We start from the raw sequence: 19,413 nt of genomic DNA, 5'->3' as shown, positions 1-19,413 counted from the left end.
GTTTGAGGAAGCTTGATTGCAGCAGCAGTGTAGCAAAGTGTCATTGTTCATATTGATCAGAACAGGCCAGTCAGCGCTATTGCCATTTTCCTTTCTGTTAACCGTGCAACTCGGGGTGATTGCTGCAGCAGCACAGTTAAAATGTTGCTGTTTGCATTGATCTGAACAGGCTAGCCAGCCTTTTTTCTGTTAAACATGACATTAATAACTAGTCTGTCACTTGCACCTCTGCAACAAACAGTACATGAACACAAACTTATTTGCAAATACCATAGCCTATATATTATGGTTATTACTAGCCTATACACACTGTTGTTGCCATGTCCTCCATCGCAGAACTATTGAATGGGGAACAAAAATTCTAAAATAGATACAATTTACATATCGAAGATCTAATCTGATTGGTTATCACAATGCAAAGTTGTGCTGCCTCGAGCTTTAAGATAAAGCTCTGGCTAGTGCTGTGCTACCTGCAATCATGGAAAAACCAACATGCCTTTGTGGATGCAACCCACCGCCTCTCATTGGAAATTAATTGAGGCGGTGTCACTGACTGATGACGTTGCTCTCAGTGTCTCCACCGAAAATGAACATGGGTAATGTTGGCGCCTCAGGAAAGCAAGGTTATTTTAATATCGGTGCTGTCAGAGTGCAGTGAACTAAAGAGGGCAAAAAAAAGGTGTGCGAACAAAAGAAAGGATGTAAATCTGTAAGGAGCAGATAATCATCTTTACATGCCTACAACAATTTCTATACAGAAAACAAACCTGTTGGGAGATAAAAATGGACAACAGGCCTATACACACAGCCAGCTACACATACACTTTGCTCACACCTGCTAATGATGCTACCAATCTACTGTTGGGCTGCAGTGCATTTGGCTCCTTGAAACAATGGTTGTGAAATTTTAAAGGTGAGACAAACGGTGTTGTAGCATGATGCAATTTGGAAATGTGGAGATGTTATATTAGGATATATGAAAATCAATGTTATCACTTGAACTATGATACCAAGAATCCCGAAAGTTTTCAGGCAAACACAGGGGCTTGGCAGTGACCCACTGCAAGAGTACGACCACCATTTGGCCATATGAGGTGCTATATGAAGCTAATGGTTATAACTCTGGAACCATTGCACATATAGCAATCTCATTAAAAGGGGAAACAATGAATACCAAATACGAGTGACAAAATGCATGTATATGAAATTACATAACGTTGACAGTCAAAATTGAAAGCCAATCATATTGTTAAACATGTAGCATGCAGATGCACATAAATTCAACACTGTTGGCCTGGCTGATTTGTACCCATATTTAACATAGTCAAATATTATTAATTCATATTGAAGTGATATTACTTAGTATGCTATTACTCGATCATACAATATCTAAATCAACACATTTTCTAAAAACATCAAAGAACAACCCCCAAATATAAAAAATAATAATAATTCTTAAGTTTCATGAAGGTAAGCTTGCCTCACATTGAACACTATTGGCTTCTGGTTTAAATACAAATACCCCAACATTCTCATTCTCTGAATTAATCAATTTATTATTTCACTTTCCAAGACGGGACTTTCCACGTCCGTTGGATGTGTATCCATGTCCAACTGATCTGACTAGAGTCACACTATTGAATCATATAGATGAGACATTCAAAATGTGTTATGGGAGTGTTTGTCCAACTCAGAATGTTGCATGGGATCAGGGCTATGCAGACTTTCAGATGGGAAGAGCCTCAAGCTGAAAAAGGGCACCCCACTGCACATTGAAGTCTCTTCAAATAGCATTTCACCATAGACCGCCTGCACGTGCACACTTTAATTCACAAAGACGCCTTAGTCTTCAATATATTTTACCATTATTCATGGAATGTATATTAAATATACATCAAACATGTAAAATATAGCATAAGTAAAAGTGATAATATCTCTGACGTCAACTTCCTCTTAAACTGATTATTGGTCTTGTCCTGTTTTCAGTCATTTTCCTCAACTGTCAATACAGCGATTAATTCACAAAATACGAAGTACTACCAGATACAGCCAGTTCTCCACAATTAGGCTATTAGGCATGTCTGTTTACCTGCCAATTAATTATTCAGATTGTTGGCACACGTGCTTATCAAGATAAATTAATCAAGTTAAGCCCAATGATCAGTTCAGAGGGAAGATTTCTGCTTTTTCAGTTTTCTCGGTTTTAGATGACGAAATGATGCAAAAGTGAGTTTAATAAATCAAAACAGTTGATTTGTAGTGAGATATATGCTTATGGTGTGATTTACAGCAATTCACAATTTAGATATTTTGGATAGATATGGAGACACTAAGGGACACCAGGATACACTGCTTACTTTTTGCTACATAGATCTTTAGTAGTTCCGCATTATCACCCTGATTCATTTAATAATTGTTTTTTCAGTTTGAACACTGAACATTGGGAAATATTAACTCAGATATTATGAAGCAATAGATTCCTTCTGCTAATCTATGGAAACGTTTCTGATGCAATGAAATAATAGAATGTAGGCTCACTAGGCTGCCACAGTATAACTACAGTATATGAGGTAAATTAGTGCTCTATATGTTCAGACATCGGGAAAATCTAAATTCTGGAATTTCATGAAATTGTTATACTTGATAACTTTGATCTAGTGTTGCTGATTGCATGTTAACTAGAGTCTCGACATGAACCACAATGCCAGGTTCATGTTTGTACAGGCTACTGTTCATGCAACTACTTGTACTTGAAACTTACAAGCTATTTTGCATCTTTAAACCCTTCACACAGATGCCAAATCGGGACAATCCTCATCCATTTAGGGGGTGTTAGGGTTAGGGTTATTGAAGGCTTTTTAACTCCAGATGTGAGCATCACAGAGACTTAGAAAAGGGTTTAAATGAAGCAAGATACCTGAACAATTTTGATATTAAGATTAGATTATACTCATGATTTCACAGGCTAGAGCAAAGCACTGCCTGGACAGTCAACTCTTCTAGCATTATTTCAGGCTGATTATGACCAGTTCAACCAGCTGCTTGCAGAGTGGGACCCCTCATTGCAAGGGTGGACACAACATACCAGGAAGCCATCCCACAAGCCGAATGGTTTGCCATTTGTCTCTGGCGAGTATACATGTTTTTCTTTCAATAAGGCTAAATGGAACCTTGAGTTAACTTGTATGTGCAACCAGTAATGTTTAACACCAGATAAACACATGTACAAGTAAAATTGAGGACTGATAGGATAGTTTATTGGGATCCCCATCAGCTATTGCAAGCACTCTTCTTTCTGGGGTTCACAAAAAGTATCTGTGTGCCTTTATTGCCTTGAGCTGAAATAAAGCCAGGTGGAAAAATTATTCACCAAGTGGCATCATATCAGTAAGAAAACAAGGAAGCACTGAACTAGTTGTTGGCAGACAATACCCATGAAAAGTTCAGCCACCAACTTTTCCCTGGCAACGGAATAGTTCACCATGGCAGCATCAGCCCAGTTCCTAGGGTCACTCAGCTTCATAGAAAATGAATGGACTTTCGGCAACTGGTCCGAGTTGCTCATTGTGTGAACCCTCTATATATTCTCTGCCTTCATTGTATGGTTCCTCAGAGCATTGTGAAGGTTTATCGTTCAATCAAAGTTATTTTACTTCACTGTCATTTTCTAAAATGACTTAAAATGTAAACACACATGCAACAACCAGGGATCAAAGTGCTGTAATTCCCTAGAGGGGGTGAGTATAAGTCCCAGAGGGACAGCATGTGCAAGAACTCCATACTGTACAGACAGTTTGTGGGCTATCCTACTGAAGATTAAGCTGTTATATGAGGTACATATAAACTACACATTTGCATGTTAATATCACAGAAACCCACTTCCTATTTATGTCACTGTTATTAAAATGTTTTGACTCTTCTCGCATGAGTTTGAATTTAGGTAATATATTTGAGGTTTTATTTCCTACTTTTGCAATATTTGCTTTGATAAAATGAAAAATTCATACAAGAAATCGAAAACATGCATTGTTTTATTTGGTAACAACTCTTCCCATCAAATGTTGTTTTGTGTTTTTCTCAGGGTTCAGTAAAATTATGTAACATTTTGGAGCAAATAAGCAAAGTAGTAGGCCAAAACTAGATGCTAGAATTGCAAATATCTCCACAGCTACAGTGAACTTTCCAGGTGAGCTGACATAAGCTGGCACAAAGGCGAGCCACACTGCACAGAAGATCAGCATGCTGAAGGTGATGTATTTGGCCTCATTAAAATTGCCTGGCAACTTCCTGGCCAGAAAGGCCAGAATAAAACACAGAGCAGCCAGGAGACCAATGTATCCCAGAACACACCAGAAGGCCTGTTCAGAACCCACACTGCACTCCAGGATTATTCTGGACCGGTGGTACTGGGTGTTTTTATTTGGGAAAGGAGGAGCAGTGATCAGCCACACTGCACAGATTATCACTTGTATAAAGGTGCAGGCAGAGATGATGAATCTCTGCTGTTTGGGTCCCAGCCATTTCATGATGTTGTTTCCAGGCCTGGTGGCTGTAAAAGCAGCCAGCACCACCAGAGTCTTCCCCAGGATACAGGAGATGCAGAGTGAGAAAGTGATGCTGAAGGCAGTATGGCGCAGCATACAGGACCATGATGTAGGCTCTCCAATGAAGACCAGCGCACACAGGAAACACAGAGTCAGAGAGAGGAGGATGAAGAAGCTCAGCTCTGAGTTGTTGACTTTGACAATCGGGGTGTTCCTGTGATAGAGGAATACTGCCAGAACAGCAATGGTGAGGCAGGCTCCGACTACAGCTATGACAGTCAGGGTCAGTCCCATTGCATCATGGGAGAGGTACTCAATCACTTTGGGTATGCATTCAGTTCTGGCTGTATTAGACCAGTAATCCTCAGGACAAGATATGCAATCTATTGAATCTAAAGAGGAAGACAGTAATACACATTGCAGTTGTTATAAAAAGACTGCAGAGATATTTTGGGGTACATTACAGCTACGTTCACACCACTTGAAAAAAGTGAAACAATTCCCATTTTTTTCTCACATGTGGCAGGGATCAGATATGTATTATGAATGTGTAAACAGGAAAAAAGCACATGGAATTGGTTATTTTCAGATCAGTTTTGGGCCACATTCATATGTGAAAATAAATCCGATAGGAATCGGACATATGCTAATGGACCTGTTACTTAAATGCACAGATGTCATCCCGATTCACTTGTCATTTAAGACCCGATATTCTCATACTATTTTGAATTTTAATGATGTGTAACATAAATATTAAAAGGAATAGATGGGAGACAAAGACTACGAACAGAGTATGAATACCAAGGTTAAGTGCCTTTTAAACCTGTGGGGCAAAGACCCGGTATAGTCCAAAATAGAAGGTATGTTCGTTGTGGACCTAAGATGCATCAAAAAGCAATAGCTTGAACTATTATTTGTGTCAAGATTTGTATCCATTCCAGATGGTGATATGGCTGTGGCGGCACGATTGTTTACTTTCATATCGGTAATCAAACCTTTGTGTGCGCATGTGGGTTGTATTAGATATAGAGACTTTTAAAAGTAAACATAAACAGGCAGTCAAAAAACAAGGATATAGGCAAAAAATCGGAACTGCACATCAAGACAGCCAAAGTCTCACTCTAATGGGCTAAATGTCATATCAAAACTGATTTCTTTGGAGAGATTTTTCTTGGTTTATACATTGACTGATTTTGGTCAGACTTCAAAAGTTCTTGTTGTAATGACACACTAAAACACAATCAGTTCAGTGTTTAAAAATATATACAGCAGTGCAGCAGGTTAAATATTTGTAGTGAGAAAGCTCACGTATTTTCAGTTAAATGTCTCCGAGCAAGATAAAGCCAACTTCCAATGCGCTTGTTAAATATTATTACTGTAGCCACTAGCAGTCTGTTTGTTCAGTTATGTGAAGAGCACTCACCTGTCTTATTACTAATCTTCCCGCTGTCACATGGTACACAGTCAAAGCAGCACAGAGGCTCCCCACGACGGACAGCCTTCCTGCTTCCTGGAGCACAGCTCTCACTGCACACAGACACCAACACCTGCATGAGAATGAACACAGCCAGGTGTAGATACATGAATATGTACCTGAAAATGAGAATTGTAGAACACTGTATCTCATGGCACCACACTTCTGTCTGTCTATTTCTATGGTGCAAGAGGCCAGGTGTTGCTGCAAAGACATTTACCTGTCAAAAAAGTAATTAACTTACAGGATAAAATACAGACATAATCTGTGTACATAAAATGAGCATGCATAGAAAATGCTTTCTATATTTCATACAATAAATGGCAATGCATAATAACATATATTTTTATTTCATTGTATATTTGAATACATTTCAATGACACACTGCAGGTTTGAGGTCCAGCTTTCAAAGATCATTGTTGACTACCCGCTGATCAATGTTGAGTTGATGCTTTCACTTCAGATTTACACTTACCTCCACTTTACCCTACAGAACTTCAACAGATGGCATCGCATGAACTGAAATACACACTGTGTGCAGCTTGCCTCTCTCTGGTGGCCTGTCCACACGATCGCCTCCTCCTGGATGACGAGATCCAGCCCAGCTTCCTTTGCACCATCAAACCTTCCCACATTGACAAACTCAATATTTCTGGCTGCACCTCTTTGCCAGTTGATCACATCATATGATGGAACTATATCCCCATTTGCATCAAAATTCACCTCCTCTCCAGAAATAGTGAAGGAGACCTCCTTAAGATAATGCTGGAGCTTCAAAATGAGAATGAGAGAGAATATTTGTTTTACATTTCTTTCTTTCATTGATAAATAAAAATAGAATGAATGCAAGATCATGCTGAAATAATGTAAATGTAAGTATGATTATTGATTTTAGTTTGTGTAACTGACTTTAAATATAACAAATAAAAATGTATTGGAAAAGGATAAATAGGGATTTTTATGTATATGCATACTACATATTAAGGAAAAAAGTCAATTAAACAGTAAGAAATTAAAATATTTGTGCATATTTGAAAATTATTTTTAAATGATTCCACAGCATTAAGGGCTTACACTGTAATGGTATATTTACCTAATTTCATAAATAATGTAATATAGTGCATTTCTGTGTGGGTGGATTGCCATGTTTTTGATAAATTAGTATGTTTTTGAATTCTGAATAACACTTGCAAATAATATTTGCAAAGAATTTGATGTTTTTTTTGAAGTTCTGACATGGCAAATTCAAGCTGTAATTTGCAATTACATTTCTGTTCATACAAACTGAAGGTTTTTTCTAAACTGTCTTTAATGTCAACAACTCTTCCTAATCCTGTGCTGTTATAATACAGCAATCCAATTTACACATTCGGTTTCACTGGTTCTAATTACATGTACATTGAAAAAAAAGAAAATCCAAGGTGTAGCCTTTATGACAATAAAATCTATCTTTAACTGCAGTTTTAGCTAAACAAAGTGATGTTACCCATAGCTTTTATGAATCGATTATGCAGACATGTTATGCAAATAGAGAATGTAACCTTTTTCAAGTAATTCAAATTAATTTGACATAAACCAAGACATAGGAGGCACACTGCAAAATTTTGTCAGTCTTGCATACAGCTTTATTTTTTATTATTTATTTATACTTTTGATGTAATCACCTGCCATGGTTGAATGTTTGTGGCATCAGCACATGAGGAGTTGTGGAAGGGCCCTTTCCCAGGCTTACAGCTGATGAGGTTGTGCAGGGAGTGAGCGATGGCATACACGGCTTTGTACACATTGTAGGAAACACGAGGGCTGGAGGTATTCAGGTAGGCAGAGTGCTGCTCCTGCAAGGGCTCCAGCCCTGAACAGGGGGGCAGCTGGGAGGATGCCTGGGTCCTGCTACTGGAGGGGTAGAGAGAGCAACTGTACAAGGCACCCCACAGCTCGTGCACCAGGGGGTTACTGGGGTACTTCAATGGGTTTACACTCATCAAGTAGTCTCTGAGACCTGGAATCTGCCCCTGCCGGATGGCAAACCCAATGGTACCTCCTAGAAATGGGTAGAACTCACTGCCTGTGAATACTGATGCTGTTACCCAGGCTTCACTGGCAATCCACTGGATCCCTGTGATGTTCTGATCCATGTACTCTTTCAATAAGGGGTAGAGCTCCCCCTCAACAGCAAAGACCACAACAACCCTTGCTGTGGAGTGTTTAATAATGTTAAGGACTTCCTGTATTCTTTCCCGATTGTACACTTTGGGGATCATTTCATGGTATGCCAAACACACACCAGTGTTTTTTATTTCTCTCATCAATCCCTGTAGAGCAAATCTTCCATAGTCATGGTCCTCAAGGACAACGCCAACCCACGTCCAACTAAATCTCTGCAGGAGGCGAGCAATGGCTTTCACCTGGTAGTCATCATTTGGAACAACTCTGAAAAATGTTGGGAATTCGTTCTTGTTGCTGAGACAGGAACATGTTGAAAAATAACTTATCTAAAAAAACAGAAAGTCCACATTATTTCTTATTATGAAGTAAACACAACAGTCCATTTATTTCATAAATAATTGTCCGGTGTAGCATGTTGCTATGATGCAAAGTCTTTGTTTGGCACCATCTGAACAATAAAGTAATGTCACTCAATGATTTTGTCATTGCAAATAAATGTTATTCTGAATAAGTATGTCTGAAAAATGAATCTGTCATGGCATAAATATTAAAGTGATACTTGATCTGATACTTGATCTGAATTTTAATGAAATTAATCAATACTGGTTTATCACGTGGAAGTATATGCTACAAAAATACTATACTATTTAATATAAATATTAAATTGACACATTTGGATCATTTTAATGGAATTAATTAATACAGGTTTCATGAGATAGTATATGCTTCAAAAATACTATCAACAAGAATTTTTGCACCAGTGAATTTAACTTTTGCTATCAAATGTGGTCGAAACCCACCACACCAAATCCATTTATGGGAAAAATTCTCTTCAACAACTGGGAAAAAAGTGATATTATATTGTACAGCTGCAATGTAAATAATAGCCATCAGCAAAACTTTTGGCTTATACTAATGCTTCCCACAACACATATTAGTTATTTAAAACAGCAGGACAATGTACATGACTGTGTACAAATGACGATGTGAATAGACTATTTTCACTTTCACACTTTCCTGCACTGTAAATGCAAGCAGAAACACATCCATTAATAATTAAAAAATGAAGAAACATAGTTTCACGAACAAATTTTCTGAAGACTGAAGATGAAGCCAGACAAGATCAAAACATTTAATATTTTATAACCATGGATTTAATTCAGCAGTATATTAATACATTTTAGTCTAGCAGGAAATACATACCATTGGAATTCTAAAGGGCTGCAGAGTTCTGGAGAGAACAATAGACTGTGCAGACCCAGATTCTCCAACCACAGCCAAAATATGAGATGTGGCAGAACACACGGCGCTGGAGGATTTCCTCGGTCCATTCAGAGCCGCCAGAACTGCTGCCTGAGCTGTCACAGGGGTTGTGCAGGAGTCATGGATCTTGTATCCCAGAGTGAAATTAGGCAACAGGTTCTGACTCTGGTTGATCTCCTCAACAGCCAGCCTCATGGTCTGGGCCCAGCGGAAAGATCTGGGGTCAAATCTGTGCAGAGACAAACAGCAGAATGTGACATGACTTTTGTTGGAAAAGACAACAGCTTTCCATGCTTATCAGAATAACCGTGACCTCACCCCCAACATTGTGGAGCAGCTGGTTTGTAAGTGAAATTCTTTTCAGGCGGCTGAACCCTGTAGTGCATCGGGAAAATCCCGCCGATGATGAAGTCTCCATCAACCTGAAAATCTGGTTCAAAGTTGCCCTGCAAAGAACAGACTGGAGCAGGGGTTGGGCTGACAGGAGTGATAGCTGAGAAGGGGTAAACTAGGGACCACATCATCACCTGCAAAGGAGTCATCTTCAAACGGGCTGATCCCACACACTGTGGTGATCAGTGAGATGCAGTATTTTATTTACCAACCTCTCCTCTATGCATCTCATTATTATCCTGTATCTCATTGGACTCCACCATTAGCAGGAAAGCATGTGACATCATAACATTGCATTCCCAAAAGACAAGGTTGAGACACAAAGCTCTAGTGAAATTATACACACTAGTGAATTTTCATTTGGTAACGTCTCCATGATTTTTCCTCCAACGATGTGCTTCAAATTTAGGCAAACATAGCTTTTTACCACTTGCAAGAGGTACAGGGTGGTTTTACTGACATGAAGTTCTGCCTAACTATAGCTGCTTTTGATAAATCTATAATGGTGTAATCTTCCATCATAGCCAGTTAATCATGCACTATATGGTCAAAAGTAGGTGGACACCTGTCATACAATATATCATCCAAAATGATCAATATAGCATTGGCCCACCCTTTGCTGCTATAACAACCTCTGCTCTTCTGGGAAGGCTTTATACTAGATGTTGGAGCATTGCTGCAGGGATTTGCTTCCATTCAGCCAGAAGAACATTAGTGAGGTTAAGCAATCATTGGGCAATTAGGCCTGGCTCACAGCTGGCTTTCCAGTTGATCCCAAAGGTGTTGGATGGGGTTGAGGTCATGGCTCTGTGCAGGCTAGTCAATTTATTCCACACCGTTCTACACAAAACCATTTCTATATGGACCTCGCTGTGTGCCCGGGGGTATTTTCATGCAAACAGTGAAGGTAGGGGGAACAAACTCAATGACTAAGTCATAGATTTGGCTGTGCCCTTCAGAGACTTGAATCAGCTCGATCACATTTTTAAACTATTTACTTTATCCAGATTTGTTTCCTTTTTCTCCCAAATTGCTAACCCCATATGTATTTGAAAGCTGGTAATCTCCTCTGCCAATTAGGCGTTCCTATGGTTCCAAAGCACTGCTTATATTCGTGTCACAGTTCCACCAGTAGCTTGCACAGTCATTGCATTGGAGGAGTACACTTCATGTGCAGCACGTGTGAGTGTTTGGCTGCAGACCTCAGTCAAGAGGCTTAGCCTTACAATTAAAATTGTCTATTTGGTTTGGCAGTGTTACGTATTTCTCTTTGAGAAAAGGCATATTAACTTTGAGCTGTTCAAGATAATTAAAAGCTTGCCAGCTAGTCAGATTATCGCCCTTATTGCTAGCTACTTGAAAATATAAATATAAAATGTAAGGTAATATGCCTTTTTGTTTTCTTTAACCATATAAATATTGTGCTTGTGTAGCTGTGAAATAACCACACAGAACAGTACCTGCACATGGAGCTGTGAAGCAAGCAAGCAGTGGAGCATCCGTGCATTTATGTTTTTCACTCATATCGCTAACAATACAGGAGTTAGCCAACATTTGGTAGTAATGAAACACTGACTTGCATTAGCTAACAGTAACATCTAACTAATGTGCCGCCAAGCTAGCTAATGCTAGCTAGTCTTATTATTTTAAATAGCAATGCAGGCAGTTGACAGCACAATAAAACTATACTCCCTCCTTGTGAGCCTTGAGCTGAAGGGAATTGACACATTGCCAGCGTAACTTGCTTTCATTGCCCTCTGTACTCTACTGACTGTAAGTGCAGTAAGCCCACAATATTGTGGCAGTAAGTGATGCTGCTACAAGAAGCAGTTTTGAAGCCATCTACCTTCACCTTTTGTAGAAAAAGTGTTCATGTTTTCTCACTTATAAATCAACTTGAAGTAGTGGTACATCTATTATGGGAATAATATGTCGACAGCAGTGTACATATGGCATATTATAAAGCAGGGCACATCGCAAAGACCTGGAGCTCAGTCAAGAACAAAATGTCAATTTTTTAAATCGTTAAGTTCACATCCATGTTAAAATTCAGTTATATAACATAGCATTCTAGATGTTATCATCTATTATGACATAAATGACTTGGTTACTTTTTGATTTGCATTAATGTTTTTCCATCAAGCTTTCTCATTTTCCATTTTATGTATACTTTCCTTGTCCAGAATTCACTTGTGGACAGTCATTTTTCCTGTTTGGATGGTCCATACCTCGGCTTGCATAAATATAAAACTCACAAAATGCCAGTGCTACAACTATTATAAATATTTAATCATCATCATTAAAATTATTATTTTAATCATCCTCATCAAGCTGCCTCTGGCTAGACGTTTTGTCGCAAGAACAGGGTTTACTTCAGTTAACGTTAGCTAGCTAAGTTAACTCTGTTTCCGGCACAAACCTCGGTGGGCCACATTGTCATAAAATTTCTTCTTACTGTGAAGATTACCTGACTTGTTTACATTCTGAATAGATGTGACAGTGTGGTAAATCTATCGCTATTTCTGCCGCAGCACTTTCAACACAACCAATATCGGAAGCACTGTTCTTCCGCGAAGAGTGCCTGACCTACCAGCATAGAAATGTGTTACCATGGCACAATTATATCAAGAAAAACCATCTTTGGAAAAAAGGCTATAAGGTTATCTCTTGTTATGTTAAAGTTACCATTTTCATTTTCCAATGTCTCATCCAAATTTTTTAGGGGGGGGCGGGGCACAGTAGTTAGCTACGTGTGACACCATCTTGTCATCTTGATGAGCATTAGTTCATGCACAAGGAAGCTAGGTGATTCTAGGTGTTTCATTTGCATTTGGAGTCTGTCGCTGATGTCTCTCAACATGAGGACCAAAGAAGTGTCAATGCCAGTAAAGCAGACCATCGTGGGGTGGAAAAATAAAAATAAATTGGTCAGAGACATAGCTTAAACACTGGAGGCTCTATCTTACACCTGGCGCAAAGGGGCGCCAAGCGCAACGCAAGTGTCTTTGCAAGTTTCAGACCAACGCAGTTGTCATTTTACTGTCCAGCGCCCACGTTGTTTAAATAGCAAATGTACTTGCACTCATCTGACCGCCCATGCGCGTGTTGGTCTTAAAATGAGGTGTGGTCAGGTGCATTTCTATCTTGAGGTAGCGGAAAGCAATTGCGTGATTGACCAACAAAAACCTGGTCTTAAGTCAATGGCGCAGTATTTTACAGTAATTTTAAGGGCGCATTATTAAGATAGTAATATGCGTCTACATAGGCGGGTGCACAACGGGCAATATATATTTTTTTTTAATGTCATAATGGTTAGTCATTTATCAGAATTAGCTATAGAATAGAAGCGTTCTTTCCTACTACTTGGCAAATCCGCCTTTATAATAGCAATCCGCCAAGGTGCAAGCGCACCTGGCTTTTAAAGGGAATGGGAGATGACACTCTGATTGGTTTATTTCATGTTACGCCCAAAACACACTTATGATTAATTAAGTACAACCCCTTTGAACCATGCACCTTACTTTGCGCTCAGATTATCCGCCGTTAAACTAGCAAAAGCGGATTTGGACATGCCCTAAATGCACCGTGCGCTTAGATCCTTAAAATATAGCCCTGGGTGTGTCAAAACTAACTGTTTGGTGCATTTTATTTTGGTTTCCTAAGTGAATGTAATAAAAATGATTACAAAAATATGAAACTTCAATATTTTATTTATTAGTTAACCTTCCCATCAAATGTTGCTTTGTGTTTTTCTCAGGTTTCAGTAAAATGATATAACATTTTGGAGCGAACAAGCATAGCAGTAGTCCAAAACTAGATGCTAGAATTGCAAAGATCTCCACAGCTACAGTGAACTTTCCTGGTGAGCTGACATAAGCGGGTACAAAGGCGAGCCACACTGCACAGAAGATCAGCATGCTGAAGGTGATGTATTTGGCCTCATTAAAATTGCCTGGCAGCTTCCTGGCCAGAAAGGCTAGAATAAAACACAGAGCAGCCAGGAGACCAATGTATCCCAGAACACACCAGAAGGCCTGTTCAGAACCCACACTACACTCCAGGATTATTCTGGACCGGTGGTACTGACTGTTTTTATTTGGGAAAGGAGGAGCAGTGATTAGCCACACTGCACAGATTATCACTTGTATAAAGGTGCAGGCAGAGATGATGAATCTCTGCTGTTTGGGTCCCAGCCATTTCATGAGGTTGTTTCCAGGCCTGGTGGCTGTAAAGGCAGCCAGCACCACCAGAGTCTTCCCCAGGATACAGGAGATGCAGAGTGAGAAAGTGATGCTGAAGGCAGTATGGCGCAGCATGCAGGACCATGATGTAGGCTCTCCAATGAACACCAGCGCACACAGGAAACACAGAGTCAGAGAGAGCAGGATGAAGAAGCTCAGCTCTGAGTTGTTGACTTTGACAATCGGAGTGTTCCTGTGGTAGAGGAATACTGCCAAAACAGCAACGGTGAGGCAGGCTCCCACTACAGCTATCGCAGTCAGGGTCAGTCCCATTGCATCATGGGAAAGGTACTCAATTGCTTTGGGTATGCATTCAGTTCTGGCTGAATTAGACCAGTAATCTTCAGGACAAGATGTGCAGTCTATTGAATCTAAAGAGAAACAGGCATACAAACAAACATAATTTAGACAAAAAATACTAATAATGAATTGAAAAGTGAAGAGTGGATTTTTCACCTGTCTTATTACTAATCTTCCCGCTGTCACATGGTGAACAATCAAAGCAGCACAGAGGCTCCCCACGCCGGACAGCCTTCCTGCTTCCTGGAGCACAGCTCTCACTGCACACAGACACCAACACCTGCATGAGAACGAACACAGCCAGGTGGAGGTGCTGGCACAGATATTTTAATTGGATAATTACAGTAATAAAAGTAGATACCTAATAATTAAAAGGAAATTTCTGGGCACTGTCAAAAACATACCTCTAAACATAATACAGATGTACATGTTGCAGACATTACTTCAATTTTAGAAAATGTATAAAGTCAGAATTGGTCCTTGCTGACTACTTGCTGACCAATGTTGAGATTCTTTCACTTCAGATTTACACTTACCTCCACTTTACTCTACAGAACTTCAAAAGATGGCATCGCATGAACTGAAATACACACTGTGTGCAGCTTGCCTCTCTCTGGTGGCCTGTCCACACGATCGCCTCCTCTTGGATGAATAGCTCCTTCCCAGCCTCCTTTGCACCATCAAACCTTCCCACATTGACAAACTCAGTATTTCCAGATGCACCTCTTTGCCAGTTGATCACATCATATGATGGAACTACATCTCCATTTGCATCAAAATTCACCTCCTCTCCAGAAATACTAAAAGAGACCTCCTGAAGATAGTGGTGGAGCTTTACAATGGAAATAAAGAAATAGGCAAAACAAATTTTATGTCATTCAGGGGTCATACATGAAATAGAACTTACGACAATTGAAAAGATGAAACTATTCTTTATGGCCTCACAGGTAAGAAGGAAATTGAAATGTTATATGTTTATTTACTATTTATTAAATTATTTTAATGGTAAATACCCTAAGAATTAAATGGTTCTTTATCATCATCAAATAATGATGCACTTAAAGATTGAGACTCACAGACTTAATTGTGTATATCCAACATAAACAGAATGGAAGCGATCAACTATAGATTGAATAAAATTATTACAAAAACATTTAAGCACATATTATGATAGACAAATGTTACTCATATTACATTACATATCAAGATATACTAAAATAAGAGCAGAATACAAACAAACCGCAAATAAAAACAGATACACACAAAATCTAATGTTTATGATCATATGTGAACTCTAACCTGCCATGGTTGAATGTTTGTGGCATCAGCACATGAGGAGTTGTGGAAGGGCCCTTTCCCAGGCCTACAGCTGATGAGGTTGTGCAGGGAGTAAGCGATGGCGTACACAGCTTTGTACACATTGTAGGAAACACGAGGACTGGAGGTGTTCATGTAGGCAGATTGGTGCTCCTGCAGGGGCTCCAGCCCTGAACAGGGGGGCAGCTGGGAGGAGACCTGGGTCCTGCTGCTGGAGGGGTAGAGAGAGCAACCATACAAGGCACCCCACAGCTCTTTTACCAGGGGGTTACTGGGGTACTTCAATGGGTTTACATTCATCAGGTAGTCTCTGAGACCTGGAATCTGCCCCTGCCGGATGGCAAACCCAATGGTACCTCCTAGAAATGGGTAGAACTCACTGCCTGCGAATAATGAGGCTGTTACCCAGGCTTCACTGGCAATCCACTGGATGCCTGTGATGTTCTGATCCATGTACTCTTTCAATAAGGGATAGAGCTCCCCTTCACCAGTAAAAACCACAACAACTCTTGCTGTGGAGCGTTTCATAATGTTAAGGATTTCCTGTATTCTTTCCCGATTGTACACTTTGGGGATCATTTCATGGTATGCTAAACACACACCAGTGTTTTTTATTTCCCTCATCAATCCCTGCAGAGCAAATCGGCCGTAGTCATGGTCCTCAAGGATGACACCAATCCACATCCAGCCAAATCTCTGCAGGAGGCGAGCAATGGCTTTCACCTGGTAGTCATCATTTGGAAGAACTCTGAAAAATGTTGGAAATTCTTTCCTGTTGCTCAAGCATGAACATGTTGAAAAATAACTGATCTGAAAAACAAGAAAAAAATGTACAGTATACTGTGTAAAAGAAAAGAACAGTGTACTGTATAATGCATCCCATCTCATGGACCGCACATCAGTAAAGCAATACTGCTTTTAGGTATTATACAAGACAATGTTGCTTTGGGTAATTATTTTGAACCTTATAGCCTAATCTCTGTACTGCAAATCTGAAATGCTTAGGCATGGAGTGACTATCTAAACTGCACTTCCTTTTTAAAAGATCAGTTAAACCATATAAACCATGAAACATCTTTGCAGGAACATTATGGGAAAGGATAACTACAGCTTACTGACATTAACTCTGTAATATCTGTTTTTGTATGCTTACTGTATCATACTGTATTATGTCTGTCTACCAGGGTAGTGATGAGGTATTTACTCATCCTCAATTTGAAGACAAAAGATATATTCTCGCAACTGTCCAGCTACTCTAAATGTTTCATGTCTGACCATACATGTAAATGTGAACGAACAAGAGATACAAATAATCCTTTCACTAAACCTACTTACATCATTAACTACCAAAGATTGGAAAGACAGAACTGCATTTGTGAACACTGCTGTGCACAGGTGCTTCAGTGAGTAAAGAGACACCTCAGAATGACGTTTGTGCATGTCAATTACTCCAAAAATATGCGTATCATAATTTATTTTAACTGCATTTGGCTTACATTTTACATAGACATTGCTAGTCATGCACATGTTATATCTAAACCTATGTCCCCTAATCAGTTTGCTTTCTAATAATTTTACAAATCGTGGCATCGATCTTTATATTGTATATTGATTACGACTATTGGTTGTGACCCGTACTTAGTAGCAGAATTGTCCATTGACTGTGCACTCATGTAAGTCGCTCTGGGTAAGAGTGTCTGCTAAATGCCTAAATGAAAATGGTTTAATTTAAACAGTCCTTTAAACAATTAGATTTAAATTTCAGTGAATGGTACAAAGTCTTGACAAGAAATTAGTTTACAGTAAGCTACTCTCATTCATATAAACTGTTCACTTGCTAGTTTGCTGTGAACTAGATATTAAGAAATGTTCCATGCATTAAAAATGTCCATGCATTTAAAAAGTCCTTTGACTTGAAGAAATTAGCTGATTTCTCTAACTCAATACATAATGTAGATACCAAACATATTCTGTTGTGTTACAATGTAGATACCTAAAACATTTAAAGAAATTGTTATTCCTAATAAATTAAGACATAATTGGGTAGAATATTGAATATAAATGAATGAAAAAACTTGTATTCATTCTAGAAGTTAAAACACTTCAACTTCTATATTTATTTAAAAAAAATCTGAATATGTGACACCTATAACCTGTGCTGTGAACACAATGATTCCTGGAATTACAATTTGTTTTTTTAATGTTCACTGGGTAAACAAATGAACTTGTAATAACAAGATAATATTGCAAGCTATATATTTACTGTATCTTTTGTGCAAAGTACATTCGCAGCTATGCTTAAATAATGTGTATTCCCATTTAGCGGCATGCTTCAAGCTTCATATTAATTATTTTCCTAAGAATGTATATTAGAAAAATGTAGCGCATCTACAATTGATGACTCTATCAACAAGTAGGTGGAAAACTAACACTTGAGTATTAATGCAAGCTTAAACTGTAAGATATTTGTCCTGACTCATCTTAACACTCATGTTTGTAATTCAGCAATCCTTCTAATCTGTCAATGAAAGATACAGCAGGTGTTACAGGAAATACATACCATTGGAATTCTGAAGGGCTGCAGTGTTCTGGAGAGCACAATAGACTGTGCAGAACCAGATTCTCCAACCACGGCCAAAGGAGGAGAGGTTCCAGAACAGTCTTTGCTGTGGGTTTCAACTGGTCCATTCAGAACTGTCAGAACTGCTGCCTGTGCTGTCACAGGGGTTGTGCAGGAGTCATGGATCTTGTATCCCAGAGTGAAGTTAGGCAACAGGTTCTGACTCTGGTTGATCTCCTCAACAGCCAGCCTCATGGTCTGGGCCCAGCGGAAAGATCTGGGGTCAAATCTGTACAGAGACCAACATCAAAATGTGACAAGACTCTTTGCTAGAGAAGAGAACTGTTTTCATTACACATCAGAATAACCATGAACTCACCCCCAACATTGTGGAGCAGATGGTTTGTTAGTGAAGTCCTGGTCTGGCGGCTGAACTCTGTAGTGCATGGGGAAAATCCCTCCGATGATGAAGTCTCCATCAGCCTGGAAATCCGGATCAATGCTGTTCATCAGAGAACAGGCTCCAGTAGAATTTAGCCTGGAAGGATAGACAGCAGAGAAGGGGTAAAATAGAGACCATATCATGGCCAACAGTGGAGTCATCTTCAACCAGGTTGATCCTACACACTGGGGTGCAGAGTGAGGAGAGTATTTTATTCATCGACCTCCTCTCTGCGTATCCAATTATTTTCTGTCTCTCAGTAGACTTTTATGTCAGCAGAATGCCCCCCCCCCCCCCCCCGCAATCCCAGTAGACACGCCCATGGCTCAGAGGTCACATGAAACAACTTTCCATAATCTGAGTTTTATTCCATATAGTTAGTATGAACTATGCAGTAAGGGTGTCTCTGAACATGACAAAATAGAGAAAAATTATAACTCCACCTTCTGAAGATATATTGTACTTATGCACAGTCACAAATTACAATATGAATCCTCAGGGAACTTGGAAATCATCAACACATGGATACTGCCAATGGCACACAACATTTTTCTTTTCCCCTATTTATCCATTTTTATTGGATGGTATTGTATGTGAAATTATTATCATTGCCATTGAGGAGAGGCAGTAACAATGCTGAGTTAAGTTTAATATAATAAAAAATTAAACAAAATATAGAAACAAGCTGCAGTGAGCAGGTTTCAAACATTAAA

At 39.3% G+C, this 19,413-nt stretch overlaps 2 protein-coding genes across 2 annotated transcripts; both read right to left on the bottom strand.

The window, feature by feature from the left end:
* Window positions 1–4,031: 4,031 nt before the first annotated feature.
* Window positions 4,032–9,669, bottom strand: LOC135236114 (extracellular calcium-sensing receptor-like). Its single transcript, XM_064302304.1, has 5 exons — window positions 9,388–9,669; window positions 7,683–8,510; window positions 6,565–6,789; window positions 5,968–6,091; window positions 4,032–4,936 (listed from the first exon to the last, which is right to left on the bottom strand). The coding sequence occupies exons 1-5, from the start codon at window positions 9,640–9,642 to the stop codon at window positions 4,032–4,034; spliced, it is 2,337 nt and encodes a 778-aa protein (XP_064158374.1). The 5' UTR covers window positions 9,643–9,669.
* A 3,878-nt stretch (window positions 9,670–13,547) lies between these two features.
* Window positions 13,548–18,909, bottom strand: LOC135236069 (extracellular calcium-sensing receptor-like). The gene is made up of 6 exons (XM_064302238.1): window positions 18,638–18,909; window positions 18,259–18,547; window positions 15,681–16,508; window positions 14,989–15,213; window positions 14,538–14,661; window positions 13,548–14,452 (listed from the first exon to the last, which is right to left on the bottom strand). The coding sequence occupies exons 1-6, from the start codon at window positions 18,859–18,861 to the stop codon at window positions 13,548–13,550; spliced, it is 2,595 nt and encodes an 864-aa protein (XP_064158308.1). The 5' UTR covers window positions 18,862–18,909.
* Window positions 18,910–19,413: the final 504 nt, after the last annotated feature.

Source organism: Anguilla rostrata, chromosome 12 (genome assembly GCF_018555375.3).
Source record: "Anguilla rostrata isolate EN2019 chromosome 12, ASM1855537v3, whole genome shotgun sequence".
NCBI lineage: Eukaryota > Metazoa > Chordata > Actinopteri > Anguilliformes > Anguillidae > Anguilla > Anguilla rostrata.
This window is presented reverse-complemented; position numbering and strand designations above follow the sequence as displayed.

Bases quoted from the DNA above. Each gene is read 5' to 3' on its own strand.
- LOC135236114 (XM_064302304.1), bottom strand. From the start codon at position 9,642: ATGAGGCTGGCTGTTGAGGAGATCAACCAGAGTCAGAACCTGTTGCCT. The intron at 6,092-6,564 runs GCAAGCTGCACA...ATTCTCATGCAG, and splicing joins GGACAGGCCACCAGAGAGAG to GTGTTGGTGTCTGTGTGCAG. The intron at 4,937-5,967 runs GTGAGTGCTCTT...CTTCCTCTTTAG, and splicing joins GAAGATTAGTAATAAGACAG to ATTCAATAGATTGCATATCT.
- LOC135236069 (XM_064302238.1), bottom strand. From the start codon at position 18,861: ATGACTCCACTGTTGGCCATGATATGGTCTCTATTTTACCCCTTCTCT. The intron at 16,509-18,258 runs GTATGTATTTCC...CTTGTTTTTCAG, and splicing joins AGCCCTTCAGAATTCCAATG to ATCAGTTATTTTTCAACATG. The intron at 15,214-15,680 runs GTTAGAGTTCAC...TCCATTGTAAAG, and splicing joins CAAACATTCAACCATGGCAG to CTCCACCACTATCTTCAGGA.